At 37.2% G+C, this 17744-nt stretch overlaps 2 protein-coding genes across 2 annotated transcripts; both read right to left on the reverse strand.

The window, feature by feature from the left end:
* Positions 1–382: 382 nt before the first annotated feature.
* LOC124459569 lies at positions 383–5177 on the reverse strand. The gene is made up of 4 exons (XM_047009032.1): positions 3104–5177; positions 2580–2705; positions 1547–1827; positions 383–858 (listed from the first exon to the last, which is right to left on the reverse strand). The coding sequence occupies exons 1-4, from the start codon at positions 3192–3194 to the stop codon at positions 631–633; spliced, it is 726 nt and encodes a 241-aa protein (XP_046864988.1). The 5' UTR covers positions 3195–5177; the 3' UTR covers positions 383–630.
* A 1585-nt stretch (positions 5178–6762) lies between these two features.
* On the reverse strand, positions 6763–16498 carry LOC124459570 (sugar transporter SWEET1-like). Its single transcript, XM_047009033.1, has 8 exons — positions 15821–16498; positions 12635–12880; positions 9749–11965; positions 9468–9545; positions 8996–9113; positions 8333–8497; positions 7462–7581; positions 6763–7047 (listed from the first exon to the last, which is right to left on the reverse strand). The coding sequence occupies exons 3-8, from the start codon at positions 9814–9816 to the stop codon at positions 6952–6954; spliced, it is 645 nt and encodes a 214-aa protein (XP_046864989.1). The 5' UTR covers positions 9817–11965; positions 12635–12880; positions 15821–16498; the 3' UTR covers positions 6763–6951.
* Positions 16499–17744: the final 1246 nt, after the last annotated feature.

Consider the following 17744-nt stretch of genomic DNA (forward strand, 5'->3'; position numbering starts at 1 on the left):
TAAAAGTTATTCAAATTGAGAATAACGTACCTTTAAACTTCTTTCGTGCTTTAGAGCTTTCTTCTTCCGAGATTTATAGCTATAAAGGACCAAAAAGCGACCTAAAACCACATAAATTGTCGGCATTTTGTAATATTTGTTTTCGCCTTTCCCGCTCAAGATTCAACATGTCACGTGTCCAGTCCGACGTTTCCAGTTTCCCATCCCTAGAAGCAGGGCCCGCAAAACAGGGGGGCGGGGGGAGAGGGCACTTTTCCACGGACAAGCAATTTATAATATGAAATTAATCGACCCACGTAAAGAATAATATAAAAAAAGCATGTACAAATGAAAGCACACACTGCTGGAGAACAGGCGCTAAATATATTGTTTGACAATTTAATTTTGTGTTAATTTTTTTTAATTTCTTAATTGTGTTGAACAATTATATATCAAATATGAACATGTTAACATCGCTTTGCACATAAGGTAATACATCTCTAGAAAAGTTTCATAACATTACTTTACACAGCGAAAACGCGACTACGTTTAACGATGAACTGCAAATGGAAGAAAATCGTGATGAAAAGACTGTGTGTGCGATTTAAGGTAGGAAAATATCCATGGATATCATGATATATCCCTCATCAATTATCCACGATCGTCTTGTTCGGCCTTTGCGGTCGTTCTGGTTGATCTTCGACTTCGAATGTGGAAAACAGGGCTGAGGAATTGTTCATCCGTATTTCCTCCATCGGATACCAGCCGTATCACGAGAATAAATTTATTCCTTCGCAAAGGATCAACCGTCGAGAGTTTGTAAACGGGAATATTCCGATCGCTTCTGTACACGCTATCGAGATCCACGGAAAAGTACGTCTATAAAATTTTCACATATATAAATGGCAAGGGTCGAATGAAGCGAACAAAGGCTCTTTTCCACTCATCGCAAATCGTACTCGCAAGCTCGCTGCGAGTTACTCACAGCGAGCTGTGAATGCTATGAATTGCAGCATAGTTAAATTAGTTGAAAAAAATTCTTTGATCGCGCGAAAAGACTCGCAAGCTCGCAGCGAGAGCATTTGGCGATGAGTGGAAAAGAGCCATAAGGCCTGATTCAAACATCGCATTTTACATGTGGCGAATGCACTTGAAATAAAAGCTAATGAGGAATTTTATCTCATTTTCTTTTGTTTTAAATGCATTCGGCGCGTGCAAAATGCGACGTTTGAAGCGAGTAGAATTTCAAAAAAACGCACCTGTAATGAATTTAATGCGGGGTTTGTTAAGAGGTTTAATTAAAATCGTGTTAAAAAAATTCTAGAAATGCCTTTTTAAGTTTTACAGTAAATATAACTCTTACTAATTAATTTACTGATTTACGAATTTCGTCATAAAACGTCTCAATTTTTGAAAAAAGGACATCCTGGACATTTGGGAAGAAGAGCACTCTTGTCACAATTACCATACAACTAAATGATGATAATCGATTACACAAAGTATTTCCAATCTATTGTATCTTCCGAGACTGGGTGATTAGCATCCATTAACTTAAAATCCTTCCTACCGTGTCATCATTCTCCTTCTCCACATTAGTCAAGAGCTTCACTCGGCCATTGAAGTCTCCACAGAGTTTTGCACTGTCCGGATGCCGCTGTACATAAACATCGATGCGTCGTGACGTCCAGGTAGGGTCGAATTTAGCTAGCATGAGTATGTTGCAGTCCATAGGCCTTTGCGACGACACGCCCTCGAATCGCTTCTGAACTTTTTCGTAGCATTTTTTTAAGTTCAAAAACTGTACGGTGTTTTTCGTCACCTGATCGGTGGACTCTCGTGGAATGTCGACTGAAATATATTTGCAGAACATTTATTATTTGAAACGTGAAGGCTTTGCTGCTCAGCTATATAATGATTCAAAGTAAATCTGGAATCGAAAGGATGCCAGAGGAATTCTTATTTGGCAATGAACGTGAAACACCATCGCAAACACGTGCAATATTAATATGATCACGTGTTATACAAATACACTCACGCGCGACAGCGATATAATCGCGTGCAACAACTAATACAATCATGTGCAATCGTTATACAGAATGCTAAGAAAAATCTGGACATTGGTCAAAACAGGAAGACGATGTATTCTTTCATCTCCATTACTTTGAGCGTAAGCAGTCTTATATCGAAATCCATCACGAAATCAAAACTTCAACCATTCCGATAAGTTCTAATTTTTCCATGAGCGTGTGTATAAATTCTTTACTTTACATCACAGAATAACATCAATTTTTCAAGAAACATCCACGAAAACTACGATGCTAAGACGTAAGTCAGTAACATGGGAGATCTTTTCAAAAAGAACAAAAAATTCGTGCGATAGGCTCGCGAATTTTACGTGCAGGGTTGTTTTTCTCATGTTCATTATTGGGATCAACTTTCCGAAACGAGATATTTCTCTTGGTTTATCGTTGCGTGAGCCAGCTATGTAATTAGCACATCGCATACAATACCATATACTATGTGTAATGCGCACACTCCCCCCCGGAACAAATCGCATTTGTCAATCATTGCCAACTCGAAGCAATTGTTGATGTAATTACATTTCGGTTTCAGATAATCACTTAGCGGTTTACTGTCGTCTTCTTCCTGTCCAGGCTCACTCCAGGCCAACAGGAGGTCGAGCAAGAGCTGAGATTCTAGCCATTTCGTCATCGTTATCCGGTATTCTGTAAAGCAACAAGGAATCATCATCGTGTGACGAGACATGCACTAGCATGACAATAATAGCCAACGTACATAATCGCCATTGCCGGGATTGCAAATGGTTCGTAACTCGTAATTTTCGAACCGAAGTCGTTTCCCAAGCATTCGCTTGAAGCATCATGCGGAAGTAGAAACATCACTTTTGTCATTCGATTGTGAAAAAAAAGACTTCAGCAAATGGTCTTTTTGCTTATTATTCCAAATTCTTTGAGCTCTTAGAAAAACCGCATTACGTTTGGTTTGTCAAACAGCTGCGGTTGACTTTTGCCAAACAGATGCGCGCTTTTTTCTAGCTGTAGAGTACAGCTGTCGATGCCCCATGCTAATCACAGGCGCGCGAACGCTATGAGACATCACATACCTTGACGATTCTCTTTTCTTTGGATTCGTGATCCTCCCACGCCTTCTTGTCTAACCAACTGATCTGACAGTCCGGGAAGTTTGGAGAACATTTAAATGCACAACTGCATGAAAGCGGACGGTAACCTGATCGCGCGCACTCGACGCTAATTGGTGAATGTCAGTTTGTTGCCTCGCGGTGCGCTAAATTGAGCCAGAAGAACGGATGTGGTTTGAAATGTTTTGATAATGGTGTCATACACTGTAGAAGAAACACAGCTGAGACCAATCTTCAATCACAAGCATGAGTTTAAATGACAACTGGGCTCCAACCTGCCCGACACACAGTTACCCCATTTATCACATCAATATTCGACAAAATCGAGAGCGCGTTTTCGTCCTGTCATTTTCACATGGATACAACATTGATGCGGTTTTCGACAGGTTTCGTGCAAGTTTAATATCTTGTTGCCATGTTTTATAATCCATGAACAGATTTCGCTCATCCTCAACATCTCCAGCAAAACCTCCTTCTCAGTTTAAAATACACCCGTCAAATAAAAGTCCCCAATGCTCCTCTCAAAGACGGGAAACAACAGTGTACATACAATACATGCTACTGTTTAAGCTAACTTGGAAATTGCTGTTGGTCCGACGCTTGTTTTTTTACTTGGCAGATTTCTGGTAGATTGAACTGAAGCCAGTCGTTAGACACGACAAGTGAAACAGAATACATCGAAATAAACGCCAGAAGTTTCTTAATCGCATGCACGAGTTTTTCATACTGGACAATAAATCACAACACAAATCTTGAAGCGAGTTGCAGTTGAACATACAAGCAGATGCAATATATTTCAGGATTTCATTGAGCATGCCTTTGCCTATTATCAAATAGAAGGAGCTGAACTGAGAACAATTAAACGTTATGATGAATCGCTGGCGGTAAGCCAGCACCTTTGATATGACCTTACGTTTTGCCCTGGTTTCAGTGCATTTCATCACATGTCAGAATATTTTTAGAGCCTCTAGCTGAGCGCGATTTATTAAGCTCGATCATAATACTTATAAATATCTTCACTATCTTGGCCACCGGAATCATGCCTCCGTCTTGGTATGCCGAGCTCTTGCCTGCGCGCCGCGAAGCACAAACACATGCAGAAGGTCTGCTCTCTCGTGCGGTCAGGCACGCTTGTTAGTTTCTCATTTATGACGGTGAACGAGGACAAATGAAACAAACAATACACACACTCAGTTATGGGTAGATATTTGATAGTGCACCCGAGGTTAATTCTGAGGACATGTCAATCGACGTCAAAAAAAAAAAAATTCTCATTAACTGAGGATTTACCAATAATACCCGAGGATGATTCAAACCATTATTCCGGATACCTTTATCTTAGCACCTAATGTGTTCACTGCTTTGTCGGTGCTTTACCTATAGAATTAGCAAGAGGAATATAGCAGAATCTAAAGGAAACACTGATGAAGGGAGAAGTACAACTAGCCTAGCATGACAGCTGTTCTTGCCTACAGTCTTACATAACACTCGTGTAACGTTGGACACTGCTAACAAGAAAATGTACGACGTCGACAGCAAGTATGAAAATTCTAAAATCGAATCATCAGGAACCATCACGTTAGTTCCACCGTAAAGTAACGACAACCCATGGTTATTGAAGAAAAAACGGCAACGTGGTGGAGGCCTTCAGTCGGGTATTTAAAGACAAGAAAATTCCATTTCGTAGAAGTATCATTTTGCGGGACTTCATGTCGGTTTGGTTGGCTATGCAAAAGGACAGGAATGCTCCATTTCGTAGAAATATCATTTTGCGGGACTTCATGTCAGTTTGGTTGGCTATGTAAAAGGACAGGAATGCTCTATTTCGTAGAAATATCATTTTGCGGGACTTCATGTCGGTTTGGTTGGCTATGTAAAAGGACAGGAATCCTCTATTTCGTAGAAATAGCATTTTGCAGAACTTCCTTTGCGTATTAAATACGAAACGAATCATACACGGATGTACGAACGTTCTGCACTCAAAGCTGCATTATGCGGATTTCGGATGTGACCGCTTAACGCTTATTATGTTAAAAAAATTATACGTGCGAAACCATAACTTATTTAAACGCACGTACTAAACACAGAGATAAAGGTATCAATAATGGCTGAAGTGTGTTTGAATGTCGAAACAGGAAATGTCAGCGGAGGTTATGCGCGAGAAAGTTTGAACGGATAACATTTTTTCCAGGTAAACTCTTTGGTGAATAAAAAATGGAGTCCGTTTGAGAAAAAACTTCTTGAATACTACTTCCACACATGCAAAGAATATCTCGATGAAGCTTTTAGTGAAAAAGATGGCTGACACTAGTTTTGACCTGGGCTTTTTTCTGATTTGCGCAATTTTATGCAATTTTTAGTCGTTGTCACGACACAGAACCTTTTCCAAAACCACACATCATTTCCGACTTTTTTCAACGTCAGCATGGTGTTTTTATTCCTCGTGCATGGCTTTATATAGAAAACGACTTTTTACTGTTTTTTTCTCTTTAAAGTATTTTGCCATATCATAACTAATACAAACTTCTGTTTTCTCTCGGTATGGGAAATAACATATAAAAGCGAGATCCTGTCGTATTTAATCGTTACTTAATCTCAGTTATGCGGTAAGTTAAAGCATTTGCTGGCGTCAACATTCTGCGTTGGTTACTGACCATCATATACATTATAAAAGCTGAACAATTAGTCAAACTTTCCATATTTACGTAAAAGCACAATTGAAATTAGAAACTGAATATATAAAACAAACATTTTTATTACAGACATGTTTCGGCAAGCTTATGCCATCATTCATTTACACTGACGATGGCATAAGTTTGCCGAAACATGTCTGTAATAAAAAAGTTTGTTTTATGTATTCAGTTTCTAGTTTGACTTTGCTACTACACCGCTCGAAACAGGTTGTGTTTTGTACTGTAGAAGGTTGTTGGCTGTGGGTTAAAGTATGTAATTTTGAAGTTTGCAGGTTGTATTGAAGAGTGTAGACTGCATCAAAAGTTGTAGGTTGTTGTTGTTGTTAGTTGTATTAAGGAAGGTTTTTAAGTTCTATTAAAGGTTGTAGGTTTTCGTTGCTGTTAGTTGTATTAAAGAAGGTTGTTCGTTCTATTAAAGGTTGTAGGTTGTTGTTAGTTGTATTAAAGAAGATTGTACGTTCTATTACAGGTTGTAGGTTGTTGTTAGTTGTATTAAAGAAGGTTGTACGTTCTATTAAAGGTTGTAGGTTGTTGTTAGTTGTATTAAAGAAGGTTGTGCGTTCTATTAGAGGTTATAGGTTGTTGTTGATTGTATTAAAGAAGGTTGTGCGTTCTATTAGAGATTGTAGGTGGTTGTTGTTGTTAGTTGCGCTGAAAAAAGTTGTACATTTTATTCAAGGTTGTAGGTTATACATTGTATGTTATACAATAAAAGTTCGTCAGTTGTGCTATTGAGCTAGTTGTAACTTCACTTCCGCTAACTTTTCACGGTGTACGTCAGTGAAAATTGTCCACAAATTTCTCGACAAAGATTGCTGTAATTTACCGACCATGACAGGGGCGTCGCTTGTCTCGAGCAGTCATTAAAATCAAAATGAATTTTGTAATTTTAATCGCTACTTTTTTGTAAAAAGAGGCACATGATACTGATTCAATCAATAAAAATATGTAATTACATTCTCCGTTATTTCATTGAAACAAGAAAATGCCACCATACTTGAGCACACAACCCCCCCCCTCCCTCCTCTTGTGCTTGCAGCAGGATTAAGAAATCCATCGGATAAAATCGTAGCGCACTTCATACAATTGTAAATCCTTGAAAAACTATATGAAAATCATTCACAATGAAACAACAACTGGCCTGCCACTTGATGGAAACAAACAGAACAAGACAATCTGTAAAAGGCCCAAGATTAAACCAAGAACATTCGGTACCTGAAAGAAAAAAGTGACGAGCGTTTACTTAGGCGATGAACTGTCAACTACGTTCAACAAAGTTTATTGAAGAAGGACGCTTTCTCGAATAACATGCTCAAATAAAAAGAAAATATAACATACAATATTTAATTCAAAGTTTTCAAAAAATTTCATCACAGTTATTTCATGAAATACAGAAGAACACTTGTTCTCCGAATATACGTGTAGCATCACATAGAAAACGAGGGAGAGAAATTATATAGCAACAAGCTACAAAATCAAATAATCTTTCGGTTTTCACCGAAGTTTATGCGGACTTTTATGAACTTTGCGTTGGTTGGTTGACTTTCGTCTTTGAAGGAGCGCGACATTTGAAATTTTGCGGCGAGTTTTCAGTTGTAGCTTTCTCACTTAAAACAAAACGAAACTTACAACAATATAAACATCGTTAATGAGATGACCATACAAGAGCCATAAACCAGAATTCAACACGGTCATCATGGACAAAGGAAACGACAGAGATTCCGAGCTCCTAGTTCTCAATATTTTTGCCTATACAATGATACAAACACACGTCATTATTCAAATGATCATCACTTTGTTATGACTACTGAGGATATTAATGAGAAAATAATGCAAACAGCAAGTAGTTAATGCGGCAAATGATATAATATCCTTTACGATACAAAAACGCCACGTACGAAAAGCCCAATAAGGTGTTACCTCATGGCATTCAAAGCCATGTAGTCTAAGTATTCCTAACCCGGGGTTTAAGTCCTGGGGTTAGGGGTAGCTAAAATTCGCAAAAATTTAAAGTTAGCAGTTCGATAAGGATCAAAATTTTTCAGACATATTATGACTAACGAAGATGATACTTATGTCGATTCTCAATGCCATTGCGTACAATATTGCTATAACAAATTTTCGACAAAATTTTATAACTAAAGCAACTATGTTAGTCATAATATACAACATTATAACTCCTCCTTATTTAAAGGAATAATAAACAGCAAACCTTTTCTTCAGGCAAATTATGTCCCCACCCCCAACCCCTCATAAATCTCGAGACCCAGGCTATGCTCATGTCCAAATCTAACAGAAAAAACCACTGCAAGGTGAGATTCATAACTATTCAAAAAAAGAATGCAGTGTCTGACATCTGCCTGTGAAAACATTAATCCACCTCAGCTACATCGCATGAGATTTTCAAACACATATACATAGACATGGATCAATTTTGCAAGATATTAGAAAGCCATTCAAAGTTCTGACAAGCATGGCAGATTTCAATGAAATTTCTTACAAAAGAAAGCAAAGGTGATCCAAACATAATGACTGTAATGACCACGCAGGTCAGCCCCATCAAATTAACAGATTCTTCTTCGTTTGGGAGGTAAAACTTGAAATAGCTAAGAAGGCTGCATGTCAGCAGCATGATGTAAACTGTGTGACGAAACACCGGTTCTGACTAAACAAAATAAAAATGGCAAGTGTTTAGGTATATACTACAGTGTCAGCAAGGCATAGTCATATGGGTGAGTACATACAGAGGATGGTGAAACAACCAACCCCCTTCCGTATCCCTCTAAGTGAAAGGTTGCTTGACATAAGAAGTTTGCAATAATGTTTTCGTCCATTTCTGGGCATCTTGACATGAATAATCCTCCTAGCCAATGGCATGAATTGAATGGTACTACTATTTTAATTCATAAATATTCATTGTACAAAAGGCCCAGAATAAAAGCAATGCTCATATAGACAAATATATAACATATGTAAACATAAGTATCTTTTGGATAAGTTGTACCACTATTTGCATGTGTCAATGAAGATAAACACAAGGCATATGTTCTTTTGAATTACTGATATCATAATACAATATAACACCACAGTTTCAAATGAGTTTGTGTTCAAAGGAATGGGAGGGTGTTAGAGTGGGTAGGCAGTAGAACAACACACAACTTACCTTAGAATAAATAAAATGACAAATTAAATATGTGCATTGTAGTATCATTCCAATTGTGTTCACTAAGACAATTGTTGAATCCTTTTTGCTCAGTCCATACATAACCCACATAAACGAGCTGAAACACACATGATAATGGTGGATATTTTATGATTGACATGATAATGGTGGATATTTTATGGTTGACAAGATAATGGTGGATATTTTAATCTTGGCAAGATAAAGAAAGATATCTTATGATTAACAAGATAAAGAAGGATATCTTATGATCGACAGGATAATGGTGGCTATTTTATGGTTGACATGATAATGGTGGATGTTTTAAGATTAGCAAGATAAAGAAGGATATCTTATGATCGACAGGATAATGGTGGATATTTAATGATCGACAGGATAATAATAGATGTTATATGGTTTATGACTGTCATAATATTTTGTTATAAATGAAATTTATTATAAGACAAAAGTAGACCTGAATGCTGTAATGAGAAAAGGTAAATGAGACACATTGTCGGTGCTGTTGCTTCTAATAATCTTTCGACAAGTGAGACTGCAAAACAACAAGAAAAAAGAAAAGTAAATTACAAATCACAACACAATGGAACTGAAACTGGTTTATAAAAATATAGTAGCTGTGATAGATATCCCACATCTTCTTACAGGTTAAAGCAAAGTAGATACTTCGCCTAAGCATGCTAACTTGAAATCGCTCACGACTTCTGTCACATCAAAATAAGTAAGTTCTGTACTTACATTCCAGTGGAGAAGAACAAAACATTGTTCACAGTCGCCACGAACGACACGTAGGATAATAAAGACATTGTTTTACTTTGCGAGATAGAACTTCAACATTTCAAATTTTTGATATATATTTGAAGAAAACCGGCTGCAATTTGCCAAAGTTATTAGAATTCAACGAGCTTTTGCTTTTAGTACAACGTCCTCAACACTTCACTGATAATTTACTACAATTAATTCGTGACAATAATAATAGACCAGTAAAACATGACTTCATCAGCAATCACTGATCTCAAAAATAATACTGGATTAAGAACACCATATAACTCCCTATGAGAGTGCATGCCATAAGCATATAAGCCGAGTGAACAAGCTAGCCGTCATCCATTTAGTCAGCATGCACAGAAGAGGGGTCATGATCATGATCATGACGTACATTTACAAAAAGAGTTTGTGTACAAAGGGGTGGCGTGTGTTAAAAGTTCGAAAATTTAATGCACGTATAATGGACGACCCTCCTACGTAACAATACAAACGTCAGCCCAGCACACATCTCAAGGGTAAGGGTTATATGATGCATGGGCTCAAAAGTCCATCAAACTTATCTGGAAGTCGAAAGCGCGAGCACACTCTCGTGTTCTTTCTTCCATCTTGTCAGTGTAAAGGTGTTAATGGTGGTTAGCTTAGGATGTTTAGAATATTATCTCGACCCGCGGAACTGATTTCGAGCCCAGATCAACCCAATGTCAAGCCAGCTAAGAGCGGACGTGGAGTGGACCTGATGATGAATGCCAGGGTTATCTAAAGCCAGGGTTAACTATCGTTTTGTTTCAATGAGAAGAATATGGAAGGCATTTGCACATAGGCGATGATAAAGACAACGAAACTGAATTTTCTGCATAGTTATACATAGGTATAATCTTTGTTTCCAGGCCGTGTCATAGGTGTCTTATGAACATATCTAAGATCAGAAGATTTGTGAAAGCTGCTTTCCATTGATCTGGAGACTGTGTCAGACAGCGCATGTCATGTGAGACGGTGCGAGGGCCAGGATAGATACGATCGTTCGGGTTCGTCTTCATGGTTCGTAGATACCATTAGAGCTGTTTTACTTTGAACGAGATGCGAGCATTTCACACCAGTTAGGAAAACTTTAGTCTTTAGTAAATGTCAACACATCATCTCTAAGACTCTAACATCGTCACTGCTTCAAGTGCAAGTTACCGTGCAAGATATAGCTATTGTTCTCACGTTGATCCTTCGTTTTTCTTCGGAGACAGAAGCTCTTAGATTCTCAACTCGCCTTTAAGAACAAATCTAATGTCAGAACATCACCTTTATAAGTCAGGAGTAACCGCTTATATCTCATCCAGGCAAGCGCACGTTATTTAAATGAGGCAAGTTACTTCGAGTCAACGAGAGAAGTCAGAAGAAAAACTTGTCTAACTAATGTTTCAACGCATAAAAAAGGAAAAGTCTGCTTATTTCTGTAAATTGTTAAAAATAAATTCTTGTAGACTATACAATGGAAAACGTTGGTACTGCCAAAAGCAGACACAGCAAAATGCATTCTAAATTTAAACCTAAAGTTATTTCAAAATGAACACAAAAACTGCGGAAGTTTCGCATGCATGCCATCGGGTAATGTCAAATATGAATGTATGCTAACAATGAAACGACTTCAAAAACGATCGAAAGAAGTTATTTACTGTTTATTACATAAGCTTATAAGCGGATAAGCATTTGTAAACTTTGATTAATAGCTTGGTCGATACTTGTGCCGAATGTAGAGAAAGCTGAGTTTTCATTATGTTGCTATGTTTAGAGTCTAAGTGTCTAAGGCCGTTTAAATTTACCACTATCCCTAGCATGAATAATTCGTATAAATACAATGCGTGGTGCTGTAATTTGCTCAGGAAACCGACGCTATAAACAGAAACAAACAAGTCGAGTTATAGTTTCGAAGCACGACTTAAGTAACACATCACCGGTTTTTCCTATCAGCCGGTTTTGTTTTCAAGAGGAAAGGCCAAGCAAATGTTTCAACGGTTTTGTCGATCAGCTCAACTTGCACAAAGAACACGTAAATATTTCTTGCACTGTTTCCTTTGTGTTTGTAAAGACTGTAAACGTTGCTTCCTTCCAGAGTCGTGTAAACGCTGTCCAAGTCAGCCATGTACGTGTTTTCTAACCTCTCCTGTTTCGTCATTTTCGTGTAAAGCTCAAACCATCCTATACAAGGCAGTTCATCGAGAATATTCAAATAAAAACAACGCAAAAAGAAAGTTCCCTCTCAAGATTTGTTGTCATAAATTCTAAATAAACGAGTCTCAGATAACTAAACATCTGCGCAGCAATGGTAATCAGCAATATGAGAGAGATTTAGCAAATACGACGTATCGTCTAAGACGCCGTGAAATTGGAGATAAATGGAAATATCACGCAATTTTTACGCCATTTTCACGACGTCTTAGACGATACGTCGTGTTTGCTAAATCTCTCTATTATTCGTTGGTAACTGTCGCAATGTAAAGCATTTAAAGATTGCCCAGAATTTTGTATCAAAACAGAGAAAAAGCAATTGGGTTTTGAGAGACATGCTGAGATTTTGTCTTGTAGCACGTATTTATAATTTTCTTTGGGGAGAGGACCATTTTTGCGGGTTTTTTTTATCAGAAAACGTTGCTGCCTTTTCTAGAGCATCTTACCTCAAGTTTCCTACAGAGAGTAAAAAAAGCATTTGCCTATAAGAAAAACCGCAAAGCCGCATTGCTTCTTAAGGATAAACTCTCCAACACATGGTTATTTCCTTTTTTCAACGAGATGATGCAATTCGATCGTAATTATATCATATAAACTCATAACGCAATAAAGTAGACTTCGTTTTACCCCCAATCTTACCATTATCGGGTTTGTTAAACATTATGTCATCAATCCAATCAGAAAAGCGTTGAACATATGTCTGCACGTTCAAAATGACCAATTCGGAGCGCACGGTAAAGTAGACCATCGCGTCTTCGATTCGATGCTGAGAACCTTCCACTTTTTTCCGTTGGATCTTCAGATATTCCTGTTTAAGGTTGATTTTCACTATTTTTGCCGTTTCCTCGTGCTCCAAGCTTGCAACTTCGCCGTTCGATGGAAACACTTCGAGACATGAATCAAAGATTGCGTTAATATAAGGAGAAAACAAGTTTCTTGTTGGACAAATCAATGAATAATAAAAATTAAATTGGGTTAATATAACACAAAACTAATTTCCAATTTCTCTGTCCCTTGCTTTACTGCAACTGTGGCCCCTTCTCAATAATTTATCAACAGAAAGTAAACATCAGCCGATTAGCTGCTAAACGTCATTGCATTCTAAGGGAGGACAAAGTCAAAGCCTGGATAAGAAACAATCCTTTATGACAGTTCGAAAAACCTAAAATTTTAGGGAAAATCGTATACAAGGCTGTTGAATTGTTGCAGGTAGTTTTGTAATTAAAAGTTCTTGCTTAGAATAGTCGCGTATAGAGCAGCAACTCATCCCAAATCATTCGGTTTCCACGAAATTTCACTATGGGGGATGAACCAGGGGCGGATCCAGCAATTTTTGTGACTGATGCACTTTGAGCGCCGAAGGCGCGAACCCTCTAGGGGGGTCCGGGGGCATGCTCCCGGAGGAAAATTTAGATTTTTAGATCGTTGGAAACGCGATTTCTTGCGCTATTACGGTATAATTTGCAAAAATTTGCTTGCGAAAAATGCTCGCAGCACCACGCAGCTGCGAGTGCGTATCTGTTTTATCACATAGCATTTTGAGCATACTATATACAGCTAAGCACTTCTCAGTACATTTAGTTTTGCCCAACAAATAAAAAGTCAGGAAAATCATTGAACAAAATTGCTATTGTCAGTCAAAAATGATAAAGGAAAATTTGGTAGAATTTTAAAAGAAGCCACCAATGTTTGCACTTTACTAGTATAAGACTGTAAGTTTTACAAGATACATTCCATTACTTTAACAAGTACTTAATGTGACTAATAGGGCACATTGTTTATACCTTTTTTGTATACATATATACTGTAATCTGTATATATATATATTCATCTACAAAGTGTATATACAATGTGCCCTCCCGGCTATCACCATACTAAAATGGTGACTCCTGCGCTTAGGACACAGGACGTACGGTTATATATTCATTTATATATAAATTTCAACAAGGTAATGCCAGTGTTATACTATAACGGCCTAACACATCAGACTAACTTTGATAGGCAACAAGTAAAATACAATGTGCACTTCAGGCCATCACCAAAGTGCAGTGGGGGTGACTTCTGTTTTTAGGACACAGGATGTACACCTGCTTATATGCAACAGTAATAAGTTGTGATATAAAATATTTTGACATATGCTGAATTATTGAAAGTTCTAATTGCTTTAATGTCTATATGTACATGGAATAATTTTAAGCTCAGAATATTTATGTAAAGACCACATGTGATATATTGGTAGACAGAATGTCTTGCTATGCACTTTTCTGTGATCATAATGCAGTGTGGCTAATTTAGAAATATGCTCACTTATAAAGCACTGTATGAATAGAAAGCATTTTAGTATCCTAAGCAAATAAGCATGGAACCTTCAATCTTGACCCGGGAGTTTGAAAAGGAAAAACTCATGAATAACTTGGTTAACACAGTCTAGCCGTGGAGTTGTCAAGCTCAGGAAGTAAGATTTTTTATATGAAGAAAATAAACAAGCAATGTACCCCCTCTGTAGACTGTCAGTCACACTAAGCATATATTGTTGTAATGCAATAATACATACATATGTATTATTGTATACAATACAATACTTACATTGTATTGTATATTACATATACAATACTTACACATCATATTACATATACAATACTTACAATACTGTATTATTGTATACAATACAATACTTACATAAATATGCGATAGTTAATATTTCAATAAAAATATAATGCAATATGCTGAATTATTAAAATATTGAACCACTATTTTCTCATATTTTTCTGTACTAATAGATAAAAGTAGAGAAATAAAGATTTCTCTGCGAAGATTTCAATTGACAGACATCAATAATCCGTCTAATAAATAGGCCTGCATTACAAAATTTCAAACATATAATAGATATTTGTAAAAAAACAAATTTTTTTGAACTCTGAAGATGACTACCGCTAAGGTTGTCGAAACGTCAGTCAACAACAACAAAAACAGTCCTTCTCAGGACTATACCAACCTGGACGATCTACATTTACAGACATGTAACAAATTTTCGCTAAAACTTTCGACACATAAAAGCGCCATATTTAGCGACGCATTTTTTAATAATGCGGCTATAATCAAAGTGATACTAACATGTAAACAATCTACGAAGGCTTTAAACAATATTTCTCAATCATCAATGTACATCTGTTGTCTATATATTGTCAGCGTTGAGGTATTTAAAGAATTTAAAAACTATAAACATTCCAATCTGATATATTTCTTGCATTTTGCTTGTATTGATTGTAAGTTATACTGTTGCGAAATATTAAGATACAAGAAGAGTTCTGTGATGGATAAGATTTCCTAAACCTATAGTTAACAACTTCTGTCACTTTCAACGTTACATGTTTGTAAATGTAGATCGTCAAGGTTGGTATAGTCTTGAGAAGGACTGTGTTGTTGTTGACTGACGTTTCGACAACCTTAGCGGTAGTCATCTTCAGAGTCAAAATGTCAAAATTGACGAACCAGGACGATCTACATTTACAAACATGTATCGCTACTCCCGGGTTCAAACCATTTACTTTATTACTTTCAACATTGTCCAAATTTTTTCTAAATTAACTCGTAATTTGATGCAATACAACTTATTGAATTATTCGGAACAACTTTTATTCCGTAGAACTCTTTCGAAAACATGCGTTTTCCTTTCAAATATAGAAAAGTTCATGAAATGAGGGCTAAAAGCTAGCAATTTAAAGAATAATCTCTGGGAAATATAAATCGATAAAACAACGCGCATCCTATAACATGATTTCTCTTTTTCATTGATAAAAAGACCAAAATTGATCGCAGGCATACCCTTCTCTAAATTCCGGTATTCATCATCTTTCAATATCCTCTTCATGTTCTCGTCAAATTTAACGTTGAACATGACGCCTGCCATCGACGCTGACTGACCAACAGGATTCGTAGCTGTTGAGTAAACTGTTTATTGAGAATTACAGAATGGCACAAATTTCAGATATGCAAGAAGGGCCACTCGTAAGAAGATTGGATGAAATGAGTCGTATATTTCTCCAAAAGGAAACAAGACTCACAAATCGTTAATTTGAACTTCAATGTTTTCCTCAATTGTTTACTCTATATAAATGTCAGGTCACGAAAAGGGTTTCCACCCGCCGAGCACCAAAAATACGCCAACACAAAATGTTTGTCATAGTTGGTAATTGTAATGACTGCGCGTCTACATACCGAATGTTTTGAGGAAATATCACACAGATAAGAAATAATATTCACATTTATCGAATTTTCTGTTTTCACAAACTACATATTGTGTATTTACATAAAGTAACATGTATGGTTACCACGTATGAACGACTAAGAGGAGACCAACACATCAATTTTAATACGTAAATTATAACATAGAACAAGAACAACCTTTACACTACCTAAAATATAAACTAAGATAACGTATGTCAATGTAGATAGTGATGAATGAACAACAGAAAACAAGAACAGTCTTTACACTACCTTAAATATAAACTAAGATAACGTGTGTCAGTGTAGGTAGTGATGAATGAACAACAAAGAACAAGAACTGTGTTTACACTATCTAAAATATAAACTAAGATAACGTGTGTCAGTGTAGGCAGTGATGAATGAACAACATAAAACAAGAACTCTCTTTACACTAAATTTGTAAAGTAATCACGAGGGATCATGATCATGACGTACATTTACAAAAAGAGTTTGTGTACAAAAGGGTGGCGTGTGTTAAAAGTTCGAAAATTTAATGCACGTATAATGGACGACCCTCGTACGTAACAGTACAAACGTCAGCCCAGCAGACATCTCAAGGGTAAGGGTTATATGATGCATGGGCTCAAAAGTCCATCAAACTTATCTGGAAGTCGGAAGCACGAGCACACTCTCGTGTTCTTTCTTCCATCTTGTCAGTGTAAAGGTGTTAATGGTGGTTAGCTTAGGATGTTTAGAATATTATCTCGACCCGCGGAACTGATTTCGAGCCCAGATCAACCCAGTGTCAAGCCAGCTAAGAGCGGACGTGGAGTGGACCTGATGATGAATGCCAGGGTTATCTAAAGCCAGGATTAACTATCGTGTTGTTTCGATGAGAAGAATATGGGAAGGCATTTGCACTTAGGCGATGATAAAGACAACGAAACTGAATTTTCTGCATAGTTATACATAGGTATAATCTTTTGTTTCCAGGCCGTGATAATCGTAGGTGTCTTATGAACATATCTAAGATTTCAGAAGATTTGTGAAAGCTGCTTTCCATTGATCTGGAGACTGTGTCCGACAGCGCATGTCATGTGAGACGGTGCGTGTGCCTAGATAGATACGATCGTTCGGATTCGTCTTCGTGGTTCGTAGACACCATTAGAGCTGTTTTACTTTGAACGAGATGCGAGCATTTCACACCAGTTAGGAAAACTTTAGTCATTAGTAAATGTCAACACACCATCTCTAAGACTCTAACATCGTCACTGCTTCAAGTGCGAGTTACCTTTGAAGACATAGCTATTGTTCTCACGTTGATCCTTCGTTTTTCTTCGGAGACATAAGCTCTTAGATTCTCAACTCGCCTTTAAGAACAAATCTAATGTCAGAGCATCACCTTTATAGTCAGGAGTAACCGCTTATATCTCATCCAGGCAAGCGCACGTTATTTAAATGAGACAAGTTACTTCGAGTCAACGAGAGAAGTCAGAAGAAAAACTTGTCTAACTAATGTTTCAACGCATAAAAAAGGAAAAGC

This window comes from Xenia sp. Carnegie-2017, unplaced genomic scaffold (assembly GCF_021976095.1).
Source record: "Xenia sp. Carnegie-2017 unplaced genomic scaffold, XeniaSp_v1 HiC_scaffold_13, whole genome shotgun sequence".
Lineage (NCBI taxonomy): Eukaryota > Metazoa > Cnidaria > Anthozoa > Malacalcyonacea > Xeniidae > Xenia > Xenia sp. Carnegie-2017.

Bases quoted from the DNA above. Each gene is read 5' to 3' on its own strand.
- LOC124459569 (XM_047009032.1), bottom strand. From the start codon at position 3,194: ATGTTCTCCAAACTTCCCGGACTGTCAGATCAGTTGGTTAGACAAGAA. The intron at 1,828-2,579 runs GTAATTACATCA...AATATATTTCAG, and splicing joins TGATTATCTGAAACCGAAAT to TCGACATTCCACGAGAGTCC. The intron at 859-1,546 runs GTAGGAAGGATT...AAAATTTTATAG, and splicing joins AGAAGGAGAATGATGACACG to ACGTACTTTTCCGTGGATCT.
- LOC124459570 (XM_047009033.1), bottom strand. From the start codon at position 9,816: ATGTCTTTATTATCCTACGTGTCGTTCGTGGCGACTGTGAACAATGTT. The intron at 9,546-9,748 runs GTAAGTACAGAA...GTTGTTTTGCAG, and splicing joins TTGTTCTTCTCCACTGGAAT to TCTCACTTGTCGAAAGATTA. The intron at 7,582-8,332 runs GTAAGAAATTTC...ATCATTGTATAG, and splicing joins GATCACCTTTGCTTTCTTTT to GCAAAAATATTGAGAACTAG.